This window comes from Beta vulgaris, chromosome 6 (genome assembly GCF_026745355.1).
Source record: "Beta vulgaris subsp. vulgaris cultivar EL10 chromosome 6, EL10.2, whole genome shotgun sequence".
Classification (NCBI taxonomy): Eukaryota; Viridiplantae; Streptophyta; class Magnoliopsida; order Caryophyllales; family Amaranthaceae; genus Beta; species Beta vulgaris.
In genome coordinates, this window is record NC_079207.1 from 4,983,973 (window position 1) to 4,997,324 (window position 13,352).

The 13,352-nt window shown below is 33.8% G+C and overlaps 2 protein-coding genes across 2 annotated transcripts; one reads left to right on the plus strand and one right to left on the minus strand.

Moving 5' to 3' along the window:
* Positions 1 to 1,552: 1,552 nt before the first annotated feature.
* Positions 1,553 to 9,213, minus strand: LOC104895153 (hypothetical protein). Its single transcript, XM_010681582.3, has 10 exons — positions 8,105 to 9,213; positions 7,717 to 7,803; positions 7,503 to 7,634; positions 5,095 to 5,223; positions 4,411 to 4,476; positions 4,198 to 4,308; positions 3,745 to 3,837; positions 2,471 to 2,504; positions 2,226 to 2,296; positions 1,553 to 1,937 (listed from the first exon to the last, which is right to left on the minus strand). Exons 1-10 carry the CDS (start codon positions 8,927 to 8,929, stop codon positions 1,860 to 1,862), a joined length of 1,626 nt encoding a protein of 541 aa, XP_010679884.1. The 5' UTR covers positions 8,930 to 9,213; the 3' UTR covers positions 1,553 to 1,859.
* A 1,796-nt stretch (positions 9,214 to 11,009) lies between these two features.
* On the plus strand, positions 11,010 to 12,905 carry LOC104895154 (heavy metal-associated isoprenylated plant protein 26). The gene is given in 3 exon segments (XM_010681583.3): positions 11,010 to 11,279; positions 12,304 to 12,454; positions 12,457 to 12,905. Coding segments are annotated over 3 exon segments (477 nt in total). The 5' UTR covers positions 11,010 to 11,198; the 3' UTR covers positions 12,702 to 12,905.
* The last annotated feature ends 447 nt before the right edge of the window (positions 12,906 to 13,352 follow it).

A 13,352-nucleotide genomic window follows, 5' to 3' on the forward strand; every position in this document is an offset into this window, starting at 1 on the left:
TCATATATTTTTGCAAGTTTCGAAATTCACCATATATCTCTCACTTTTCAAAAAAATCATATATTTCATTAGTCATTAACCCTTAATTCGAACCCTCTAACCCTAATTAGCCCATCTAAACATAACATCCTCTAACCTTACCCGGCCCCTAATCCCAACCCCTAATCTAATACCTTGATTCTAACCACCCCAGCACCCCTGCAACCCTACCCCTTCGCCCGACCCCTGCAGACCCCCTACACGCAGATTCCCACAACCCCCCCCCCCGCCCCACCCCTGCAGCTCAACATCCCCGCAAATTTGATTTTTCTCTCGAAATTACGGGACAATATTGTTTTGGTAACTTGTAGTACATATACTTGATGTGTATTTTTTTTTTAGTAGAAATTGTCTTTAACTCCTTAATAGTAATAATAGTAACAATTGTAATTCATTAAGGCTTCTCTAGAGAGGTATAAGGCTTTTTATATATATATCTTGTTTTAAGATATAACTACTTTTTTGGTTCGGCTTACGCTCCGGGTAATTATATCTTTCATTTATTAATATTTTATTTTGAAGTAATAATATCAAGTATCACTTGGTTTAGAGGTTAAGACATTCGTATATATGCTTGTAATCACATATCGAATCTTACATAAACATTTTCTGTCTTTTTAGTGTATGTGGATTACATGATATAAAACATTCCAAGTAAAGGCGCCACGTGACATCGTTCCTTGTTTAGGAACACCTTTTAATATATTTGTATAGATATCGTGCTTGTCTAAAAAAAAGATAAAATATTGTGATAATAGGACTTTGGCCAGACTTTAATGGCTCAATCTTTATGCCTTGATAGTTTAGTAGATATCTATCGTCTAGTGGTTAAGATAAAGGTGCTGTGAACAATAGATCACGGGTTCGTATCTTTCTTCTCCTTCTTTGTACTGCCTTCATGACTCATATAGATCAAAAAAATCTTATTATTGAAACCCAACTATGCATTTTTGTGGTTACTACTTATTATCATCCGGAACTCCATAAACTCTTTCTCCTTAAATTGTGGTGTTTAATTTAATAACATTAAATTATTTTTGATAGAACAACCCTTAATAGCATCACGGAATGGATAGATCCTACAACACCTTAACAGAATAGCATAACCATTTGTACTTAATGAGGTATAACTAAACAAAATGTTTTCGAAAGGTAATAACTTGCACCTTTTTATTGTTTTTTTTTTAATTTTGACGGGCATTTGGTAAAGGTTGTACGTCACAAAATGATCGACAAAAAGATGGTAGAGAATCTCTAGTTGACAATTGACAAGTGTTCCAATTACTTCGTTTTTCTATGACCCGTTCTGACTTTTAACACTATTCACATGTGTAATTTTGACTATCTTTAGTAAGTTGTACTTTAAAAAAATAGTCATGTGAAATCTTTTTTAAATTTTTCTCATGTATATCTTCATAATATCAACGTTTTGTAATTTTTGCTTATTGATAATTACAGATATAAAGGTTTAAAATAGTACATTGGCATGTGTGTTCAAGGAAAACGGATCAACTAAAAAAAACAAAGATAGTATATATAAGAAGAACATGTAGCCATGTACATATTTAATATATATAGAAAAACACTCCTGTATCATATTTACATCAGTAGAAACTCGACATGAATAGTCCAACACCATCAATTTGACATAAACCCTATATGACAGCAGGTGATGATATAAGATTAATGAAACAATGAATCTTCATACCCATGGCAAACATTTATTGTTAGGCACTCACTTCAATCAATTGAATTCTGACAGAGAACGATATAGATATAAATAACTACAGGTTTCCAAAACCCAAAGGACTGCTGTTTAATCAGTCGGCGCTAACCAGAAAGGGATGCTGGCAAACGCTGCACTCAATCGTCTCCGAACCAGAGTTTGGAACTTCAACCTGCAGTTTGTCATCCATAAAAGGAGATATGTTATACCATGACATAACCCACAAATACCAAAACCTAGGGTAAAGGAAAGATTAATTATCAATTGAAGATTATTTATTTGAAATTTGATTCAAAAGCACTACCAGAGTGTTTCAAAGGAAAGTTATCGTGAGTTCTTGAGTAGGTCTGCCTTTAGCCTAGATCAATTCTAAAATTTTATGGAGTCTCCATTGTTCGGATTAGAGAATCCGTTATGAAACTTCATAAACTGCGCTGATAAAGAAGATAGAATCACAAACCTGTAAGTGGACAGTGCAAGTTGGGCAGGCAACATCTCTCATCCGTTCTTGAGACCCTTCAGACTTTAAACCTGTTTATTGTCCCAATTTAGCAGTGAATAAGTGACAAGGAATAAACTAAAGTAATTAACTGATGCTTTGATGACTAGCTTCAGATGTTCATATGAATAACAGATAACTCCCTTTTGAATACTGATCCAATTAGAAACTAATAAGGATTTGGCACATTGGCAACAAATGAGTACCTGCTGATGATTTTGAATTTCTGCTCATCTCATCCTGTTCAAGATCAATAAGGCGGTCAAATATAAGTATTACATTCACATGAACATATTGACAACAGTATTACTACACTTGAAATATTTTTCCAAAAGCTAAAATAATATCACCAAGCAGTGGAAGCATGAACAGCTATCTAAAAGGGTCATTGCATAACCATGGAAGCAATAATAAATAATTAGTAGCCAAACCATCAGAGGCATGCATGCCTCATAAGAAAGTGCTGCTTCATAAACTACAACAGTACAACATCATTTAAGTCAGACATGTTCCAGAACTTATGCTTCTCTCCCCAAACAACTATGTTGAAATTGTATGATATATGGTTCTCTATGTAGACACATTCCACCACTAAGCCCAACTCAGATCTCGGAAGTACTTCACCATATAAAATAAAAGTGGACACACTACGAGTCCAAGATCTAAGATCTAAGATCCAGTTAAGCAATGTCACATCATGTCTCAAACTAAAAGATGGAAGGCGGTAAGTTTAGTTTAGCAAAAATAAGTTTAGATTAGCAAATCAGTTCAGCTGAACAAATATCAGTTCAGTAATAATCACTGAAGTATACAAGAGAAAATAATAGAGAATCAGTAAAATCAAGTTCAGTTCAGCAAAAAATAAGTTTGGTTCAGTAAAAATAAGTTAAATTCAGCAAAGAGAAGTCCAGTTCAGTAAAGATCAGGTAGTAAACAGGGCCACGGAAGAAAGTAGCTACAACACCACAAGGCTAGCTGGATCCATATCAGACATAGTTGTTGAAAGTAGCTTGGAAAAACAAGATATGCACGACTTGAGGTAAAGCAAGTAAATATACACAGACCATCTATAATCAATAAAGTTATTCTTCTATTTCTTTCTTAGTAGACGAGCAACATACTCCATCACAAAATTATATGCCACTTTCTAACTTTTAGTGAGTTCAAAATTGGTCTATCCTGTTTTACCTCTAATAATACTCTATATATTCCAAGAAACAAAAGATGCTACTATATGGTAGAGATGTTAAAATAATTTTATAATGAAAGAAAAAGTATTCTAGCTAAATTCCTTATAAATGACCCCTAATCAAATTGAGGCCCATTATATAAATATACAGAGGTAACAATTTTGCCAGTTGATTTCGAATTAAGACATACTATTTTGAGTAGCTGCAGCACTACAGGCACAAATATCCGCATCTTATTTAAGCATATCACAGAAATTGAGATATAGAGTAGGCATATAGACTTAAGTCACCTTAAGCTTTTTAGCTAAATCCTCGTGACTTGGGAATGAGCCACTTCTATTAACAGCTTCCCTAGCATTGGCTAGCCTTTGAGTGACTTCTGCCTGTAACAAATCAAACGTCAGTCAGTAAGTGTGGAACATATAGAAAGAAATTAGTATTCCAAAAAAAATCATCAACATTCATCACACCATAAGAAAAAAAAGTGTGGAATAATTGCTATAAACGCAATTCTAGCTAGCAAAAAAACCAAAAACTATTACACAATTAAACATGGCAGCATTCTACCACTCCTAAGTTACAAATAAAGTCTCATTCACACAGCTCAGCTCAGGCATCATTCAAAAAAAAAAAAATTTGGCATCACATGACAGAACTAAGAGTCATGTGACACTATACTGAGAACCAATCAGTATATCCCATTCACAGATAAAAATAAAGGAAAAGGGAACATTTCACTGTACCACGCAACGATCACAAACTCGAACAGGTGGTGCTTGCTCATCTGTTGTAAGAGGAGTTCTTCCTTGAGTACATTTGTCGCAGAAGATCTCACCACAATTTCTGCAGTGATGCTATGGTTGACATGAGGGGAAAAACCATGGAAACACAAGTCAAGAACATAGAAATGTTGACACTAGCACTAAATCCAAAACAAAAATCCCCAAAACACCAACCTTCCGAACAAAAGCATTGAAGTTTGTACCACATGAAGTACATTTATTGACTGCTTCATCAGGTACCTGTCATGTACAAGGTTGAGCACTTATTAAATATTGATCTGTTCCAGGAATAAATTGAGTGTTATGCACAGGTCTTAACACCATTTCTTACTTTCTTCATTTAACATATGAACAGTAAACTTAAACATCATTCACATAAAAAAGCATAATGAACCCTTGGAGCATATTTTCTTCCAAATAAGTACTACCTCCGTTCCTTTTTAATGTACACACTTTCCTTTTCAGGCCGTTTCTTTTTAAGGCTCACACTGTTGCGTTATCTGTACAAGGTAAAATGTCCAATCATTATTCCCTACTTTTGTTCTCCATGTGGTCCCTCACAGATAAATTAACCCACTTAAAACCCCCCACCTATCCCCTTTTTCTCTCTCCTCAATTTTTCTATTTACTTGTGTACTTCTTACTCCCCACTTTTTCATAATTTCTCTCCTCTCTCTCCTAGTTTTTCACTTTTTACTTGGTTCAAGTGAAAAGCAAACCGTGAGATCAAATAGGAGCGAAGGTCGTATAATCCTAACCCAAGTCACAAGTCATATCCTTGTAATTGTAGACTCGATAAGAAACAACTTACAAAAGATCATCACTATCAATCATGGTCCATAGAGAAAAATGACTCACCCAGTAATCTTTCTCCTCATTGGGGGGTTTAATTAAGTTCATCCAATCAACAAGACCTTTCTTCTTCTCACCAAGCTGTTCAGGGGCTTTGGATGAGCTAGAATCTTTTCTTTCACCGATCTCCTTAAGCTGTGTCACATAAAAATGTAAAGATAAGTACCCAGAGAGACAAAGAGCATCTCCTAAGTGAGAAGGTGTTAAACTTTCAATGCATGATTGTAAAGCACAGCTTAGAGTCACCCGAAGAAATTCAAAGTGTTTTCACAGGATAAGGTAAAACATAATCCCATATCATATGCACACATAGTTTACCTTAATCTATATTACCTGGACAGGGGTAAAGGTATCAGATATGGGCATATAGGTAATGATCAATAAATATGAAACAGTGACTTATCCCTTACAAAACAATAGTATATCCTACAATTTTAATATGGGTGTCTTCATGCATGCGTGCATGTCATATAAGATTTAGTTCACATTAAATGGTCAGCCCAAAAGAATAATATAAGACAGAACTAATAGACTAGGCCACCCAAATCTTAATTAAATCCACAGTCGAGTCACTTGACCTCAATAAACCTAATACAATAAAAAAAAACGAGGCAAAAATACATATCAGCAGCTACATATAAGGGAGAGAACCATAAAGCAACTCCCTTGGAGAACACCTCCGGAGCACCAACCGTCAACAATCTACACAAACCCTGCTAATAGACGGTAAAAAAAAAGCGGAAGAGATAAATCAAAAACTACAGGCAAAAGATTGAACCATCAAGTCTTCCCTCTCTTTCTCTTCCATGTTCTCTCTCTTGACTGGGAGGGAGGGGGAGGGAAGGGACGATAGGCAGGAATTTGAAAAGAAAATGCATAATTAATAAGTAAAACAAGTCATTGGTCACTTGGGATTATTTTATAAAAGGCACCTCATTGGATTATACTAAAAAATAACCCATAATTAGGATATTATAGGAAGACCGACAAGATTAGAATTATCCTTGTGAAAGTTTCCTTTTTCTATGTGTGGCTTCATCTAACATCAGGGTGAGACAGTCAGAGTCAAGGATATGCACACAAAAAAGAAAAAGAAAAAACTTGGCATACCTTAAAAAGTGATGTTAAGTTTGGTGAGTTCCAATAAGAGCCATACAAGTTCAGTTTGTTTTATGCGTTTCCAATAAGTTCACAAGTACCAATCAAGTCTGATAAGTTAATATTGGGTGAAAAGAGCAAAACCAGTGTCATTCTAGGTCGTACCAAATAGCTAATCGTCCCTTCAAAATCCATCAAAGAATCTCTCATGGGTAGTATTGAAAGAAAAAGTATCTAATATATTCCCAACAGGAAAGAAATTACCCAATCTCCTAAGTTTTTTTGGAAATTCGAGGCATGAGTAGTGAAAGAAGTATGGTTTCCACAGCAGGTTTTGTTCGAAGCAACAAACATGAGAATGCAATATTTCACATGAAGCATAAAAAAATGCATAAGTTCCTACGGTCATCCATCTTTGCCAGCAACAATTATTCCTTATTCTGGTTAGAAAGAAGTCCGATCTTTCTCTAAGTGGAAGAGAGAACACAGAATAATTTTAGGAATTAAGAGTCATTCGACTTAGAAAAAGCTTGCGGAAAGTCTCCAGAAACGTAGTATAAAGAGAGACCATTTTTCTCACCAACTATGCCGTTTAAGCTACACAGATATGAAATACATAAAGTTGTAAGAGTTAAATCGCAATAAATAATACTTCCTCAGGTTCTTTTTAGTTCTACCATTTTGACTTTTAACACTATTCACAACTCTCTTTGACCATCTTGCATTATTTATACACGAGGAAAAACATACTCATGTATGATCTTGTTAGATTCGTCCCGGTATATATTTTCAAAATATCAACTTTATATAATTTAACTTATACCAAATTAAAGATATGATTAAAACACAAAATATGATGTCATCTGAATGTTAAAAGTCAATGGCTATCACGTTAATCATGTCTAAATTTCCCCGTTCAGTAGCCTATGTTGCTACTTGATCGATAGCAAAGACAAGCAATGCTACTTGCCTCAGATCATCTGTACTGCCAGTGTTATATCAGAACAATAGATGCAGAACAGGAAGATCTTGGAAAAGGAAACATCACTCCAAGCATCACAAGAAAAAGGCCACTGGAAAATTCTTCCTAAGGCAGCAACGTTAAAAAGGTAACAATAAATGCCACAATACATATGCCACAGAGGCACAGATACAAGAACACTAACAGAATAGTGTCACATGTCCTGAACCTAGTAGGGTATTTCTACACTATAATAAGCTATTCAATTACAAGAGTCCACGAATTTGGTGGAGATAGCACAGTTGAACTACAAAAATCTTTGAGAACGTCATAATTATAGTAGAATGTCATTTACCTGCACACTTGCTGCTGTGACTGTGTCCAATATTGTATTTGTAGTATAACTGTTTGACTTTAGCCTTATGCGCTTCGATTCAATGTCCACTGGCATTTTTGCCCAAAATGCAAATATATAGGAATCCAAGACCTAATAATGAAAGCAAACAGAGGCTTTAAAGAACATGTCTATAAGAAATCTTCAGTAATTAACATTAAAGCAACCATCCTACCTCCCATCTTGTCACTGTCTCAAAAGGATAAATTCTCAGCGTCCGACCTGTAGCAGGATCAAGCATTCGAATCCCATCCAAACCAATCTGTTTTACCATGTAAACCAAATTATCACAAAAGCAAAACCTATATATTGATGAATCCAAAGCAAAATGGCTAACACATGAGAGCAAAAGAACAGCGTTCTATGATTATCTTTTTGTTTCTATTTCTTCAAATAGAAGACATTCTAGCTGGAACATTATTCAAAATCATCATACTTCACTGCTTCATTTCCCAGCAAATACATCGTTCACATTGGTAAAACAATCTATTATAGACGTATATTTAGCACAAAGAACCATAACCAGCAAAAAACATTAACGAACAACAAAGCAGAAACTATACCTGACAAAGAACATCCAAATCACTCGTCCCATACCCCTCAGCCAAGACCTTAACACGAAACTTCTGCACTCCACCCTTTACATCCTCCTCCACATCCTCCTTCGGAACAGCCCTCACCACCTTCGGTACCGCCTTCTTTTGTCCATGATCACTCCCATTCCTATTCCCACTGTCATTACCACTTGAAATATTAATAGGCCGCCCATAATCATCGAACATAACCTGCGAAGAAGACCCCGAAAAACCCGCCGTTCCTCGAGCTCCATAAGGCTCCACCTTCCCACCTTCATACCTATAAACACCACCATCATCATCATCATATCCTTGTGACTTTGAGCTGTACATACTATTCTCCTGCTCCCCATAACCACCCCAACGGTCATAATTCACGTTGCTCCCGTCATACGAAGGCGGGGACGAGAACTGAGGACCCGAAAACGATTGATTCGGATTCAAATTCGGATTAGGGGCAATTTGATTATGATCATAAGGGTTATAAGAAGGTTGATTGTGATCATAGGAGTAATTCAAATAAGATTGGGGTTGGGAATTAGGGTTTGAAGGAAAAGATGGAGCATTTGGCGCAGAATTAAGAACATGATCGGAATTATGAGAATATGAGGGATAATTTGGGAAATCAGAAGGTGCGGCGTAGGAAGAAGAAAGAGGTGGAGCAGAGGCGGAGGTGGGAGGCCATGAATTGACGTAAGGATCGACGATCGAATTAGGATTAATGTTAGGGTTAGGGTTAGGGTTTTGAAAAGGGGGTTGATGAAATTGATTTGGGTAATATGAATTGGTGGTGTCGCTCATACCTTGATGCATGGTTTTTGATTCGTAGTATTGCGAAATTGAATTGATAGGAATTTTTTGGGTGTGTGATTGAGGGAAACGAAGAGAGAAATTTAAGTTCAATTGAATTTTGATCGGAAAAAAAAGGAGAGGTGTTACAATGGAGTGAGAAAGAAGGAAGAAGGAATAAAAAGTGCAGAAAGGTGATGAAAGAATTGAGGAGAGACTTTGGCGTAGAGAAAGGGACGAGATGGTGCTGGTAGGATTAGGAACCTTCCGAATGTGCTCCAAGTTATGTAAGGTTGTGTGATACTTGGGTGGAAAACTTGTTCCTACCAAACCTTTTTATATATCACTTTTTTATCGAAATCCAATTCGAATTAGTAATTTGAATCCGAGTCTAATTATGTTTGGATTGAGATTTTTTTGAAAGAAAATTGGATTTTTGGATCGAATTGGACTCGAAAATTCAATATAACTTAATAGTAATATGACTTGTATTATGTATTTTGGATTGGACTTAAGTATTTAACTAATTTATTTTTAAAAAAAAGCTTAGTAAGTGTTGTTGTCGTACTCTTTGTTGTTGAATTGAATTTGTTGTATAATGTGTTGTTGGACTAACCTCATGTATTATGTTACGTGTTATTATAATGAAATATGGCTCATGGTTTTGTTATTAGTTTATTGATGTACTATTAGGTTTGTAATGAATTATGAATTTTTAAATTGTAAGGGTCTATTATCTTCGGCATAAAACAGTTGAACTAAACTAAACTGAGCTTAACTAAGCTGACTAAATAAAATTGAATTGAATTGAATTAAACTGAATTGAATTAAATTGAATGTAATAAATATATAAATAATACTTCCTCTGTTTCTTTTTACTTGCATCAGTTTGACTTTTATGCTTGCCAATGCATAATTTCAACCATCAATAAGTTTAGTTACCGATAAATAAAAATTATAAAAAGTATATATTCGGAAAATATACATTCAGACAAATCTAACAAGATCTCACATGAATATGTTTTTCCTGAACTATAAATCACCAAACATAAACTAAGTAGAGTTGGTGAATAGTGTAAAAGTCAAACCGTTGCAAGTAAAAAGAAACGGAGGAAGTATTTAAACAATAATAATATGAATATCAAATAATTATTATAATGAATATTTAATAATAATGAATAATAATAGTAGTATTTTGGATATTTTTAAATGATAGTTATAAATAAATAATATTAATAATCATAAATTAATAGTAATAATAACAATTAATGATAATAATGATAATTAATAATTAATATTTATATTATTTGTATTAATATATTAATACTTGATGATGATTTTATATAATAACAATAATATCAAAGAAGTAAATTAATATTACTATTTTAATAATTAGATTTAATAATATAATAATATTTAATAATAAAAATAATGATTGGGCCGGACCGCGTAAAATTGCATCATAAATCGTTTTGACGCAATTTGATTGATTTATGGGCTAAAAAACGTGGGTTTATTTGTGCTTTTGACCTAAACCACGTTCTTCCTGATAATAATAGTAATAGTAATGAGTAAAGTTATAGTAAACAAAATAATATATAGAAATAATAATAATAATAATAATAATAATGATGATTTCTCCCTTATTTCCCAAGCAATGATTTCTTCTTCAACAAGTAACCTCCCCTCCTCATCAAACCACTGCGCCAACCACCATGTTGTCGCTAGCCTGCTGCCACACCACCCTTGATCGTACCCGCGCCCCTTTGCTCTTTATTCTTTGTTTAGTTTGATTACCCTTCTTCCTCTCAAATTTTATTTAAAGATTGTGTTCTTAAGATTTGTTTTTAGTTTGATTATATTTAAAATCTTTAGTTTGATGATTTTATTATGAATCTAAGATTATATAATTTACAAATTTTCCACACATACCCTAACAAATTTTTTTATTCACCAATCAGAAAACCAAATTCACACCCATAGTTCTTGGACCAAGTTCATGTCTACTTATGTGGAGGCCAAGACATGTGTCAAGCTACTATAGCACCACGTATGACCTTAGTTAATTTAGAATAGCATACAAAATTAGGAATAAAGGCTCAATTATACTAGAAGGTTCGTCAACTTTCCATCTCTGGAAGCTAATCAATTAAAACTGCATTTGGGGTTGTAAATTACACTAATTAACATTGAACTCACTAAAGTTAAAAGTACCACTTCAATATTTCAGGCTAAGTATAAACTTTCAAGTTTCAAGTTGGTGCTCATCAATTATCATTTCATCTGTGTGAATATGAGAGCTTTGGACTATATTTTTGAGTGCTGGGAGCTCATCTCTGCTAATCATCACAAGATCAAAAGGAAACCATTCAAAGTAAGCTCATTTAATTTCTTCATCATTAATCTTCATCTCTTAAATTAACAAATTAATTACTCCTATTCTAAATTTTAATCTCCTTTGCTTTGGATATCCCTTGTATAATTTTTAGTTTGCCATATTTTATCTCCGTTCTTAATATTTGCAATATGTGAAAGTGGAAATGACACATGAATTAAGGAAAAAGAGAGTTTAAATTTTGGCTTTACATCTTATGTGTTTAATACTTCCTCTATTTAGATATAGTTACACTGTTCGCATAGTAGTTACTATTTAGTAATTATCTTATATTTTGATTGTCTTTGGTAATTTGTATGTTAAAATACAAAAGCTAAAATACAATAGTATGGCTAATTACTATGTCATTTCCCTTTTCTCTAATTTACTGCAATAGAACAACAATAACCAAGCATGAAAAATCTTATCTCTCCTAAAAGAGTTTTTTGCCCATGTTATTATTTAACATATTCCTTACGAGATTTAAAATCTTTATGAAAAAATTATTTTGTTTTGAACACAAATTTTAGATAATAAAAGTAGTGTGCGCATGTAATTGTTATAACATTGGGGTAGAAATATAATCTTAAGTGCTATATATAGTAAAAAATAAAAGGCTAAATATAACATTTAAAATTATCTCTAACTTAATCATAGTAAATTTTTTTTTTTTACTAATATAATTGCACAATTATTACTCATCTCATAACAAATTTGAGAATATAGTTTCACTCGCCAAATTTTACTTTTTCCTTTATCGCGTAAGTCATATTTTATATTTTTCGGGTTGCGATTATAGAAATGGGGTTATTTATCATAGATGACCCCTCTTTAGGGAGGTCATCTGTCGTAGATGACCCCCAAAGTGGGTCATTTATCATAGATGACCCTCCAAAGATAGGTTAGTCTTTTAATATGTTTTGTTGTATTTAGTTTTTTTTTTTTTGGTGTTGTTGTATTAGTTGTATATAGCACATCCCTATGAAATGTGACATGCATGAATTATATTGTTACCGTGATGAAGACAGTGGAGATAAAAGTAAGAATGGACTGTGAAGGATGTGAGAGAAAGGTGAAGAAGAGTGTAGAAGGCATGAAAGGAGTGACCCAAGTTGAAGTGAATCCTAAGCTTCATAAACTCACGGTTATGGGCTACTTGGATCCGAATAAGGTCTTTATCGGGTCAGGCACCGAACTGGAAAGAAAGCTGAGTTTTGGCCTTATGTTCCATACGACGCTGTTGAGCACTTAGTTCACCCTTATGCACCTGGAGTTTATGATAAAAAGGCTCCACCAGGATACGTGCGAAACCCTGAGTTGACAGACTACGAAATTGCTAATCTCGCACGTGAGAATTCAACAGAAGTTAAGTATTCTACTGTTTTTAGCGATGAGAATCCTAATGCGTGTGTGATCATGTGAATGTACGTTCATGTTGAAGATCATGTTGATCAGATAACTACTTCAACTATGCATATTGTTGACAATAATCGTTATACATATACAAGATTACAAGTGGGGTAACTTCTTGGAGACTTGAGTTTTGATATTGTATGTTTACATACTTGTTGGAAAGGCGCAAGAAATAGTAAGGAAATTCCTTATTTGTAAATAGTCATTGGCGAAGTTAGATCAGTGACTTAAAGTCATTAAGCCAACTCATTATTACGGGTCGTTGGTAGTAGTTTGTGTGTTTTGCATATACTACTATGATCTTAATTAATTAAAGAAGTATGTAAAATGTAATTGTATGATGGTTTTTTGTATTGTCAATTGACATGTATTAAATCATCTAAAATATGTAATTGTTGTAATACTTTTAATTTGTTCAATTGTTAGATTGTTGTTGGGTATACAAAGCAAACTTGTCAACCTACAAGTTAAGGCTCTGCCTTTTATTTTAGATTTTAGCACAATTTGCTTTGAGCCTATGTATGTGGTAAAACTATAGCGCTTCAGAAACAAGTAGAATGGAGATTGACATTATTTCATTAGGTTATTTTTGGCTTATTTATGTAGTTTACATTGTGTAACAAATTCTAATAGATGTCAAAAATAAATGGTTGAGGAAGT

Excerpts from the sequence above, each read along its gene's own strand:
- LOC104895153 (XM_010681582.3), bottom strand. The coding sequence starts at position 8,929 with ATGCATCAAGGTATGAGCGACACCACCAATTCATATTACCCAAATCAA. Across the intron at positions 4,477-5,094 it reads ATGAGGAGAAAGATTACTGG|GTACCTGATGAAGCAGTCAA; the intron begins GTGAGTCATTTT and ends TGTACATGACAG. Across the intron at positions 2,297-2,470 it reads AAATTCAAAATCATCAGCAG|GTTTAAAGTCTGAAGGGTCT; the intron begins GTACTCATTTGT and ends GACAATAAACAG.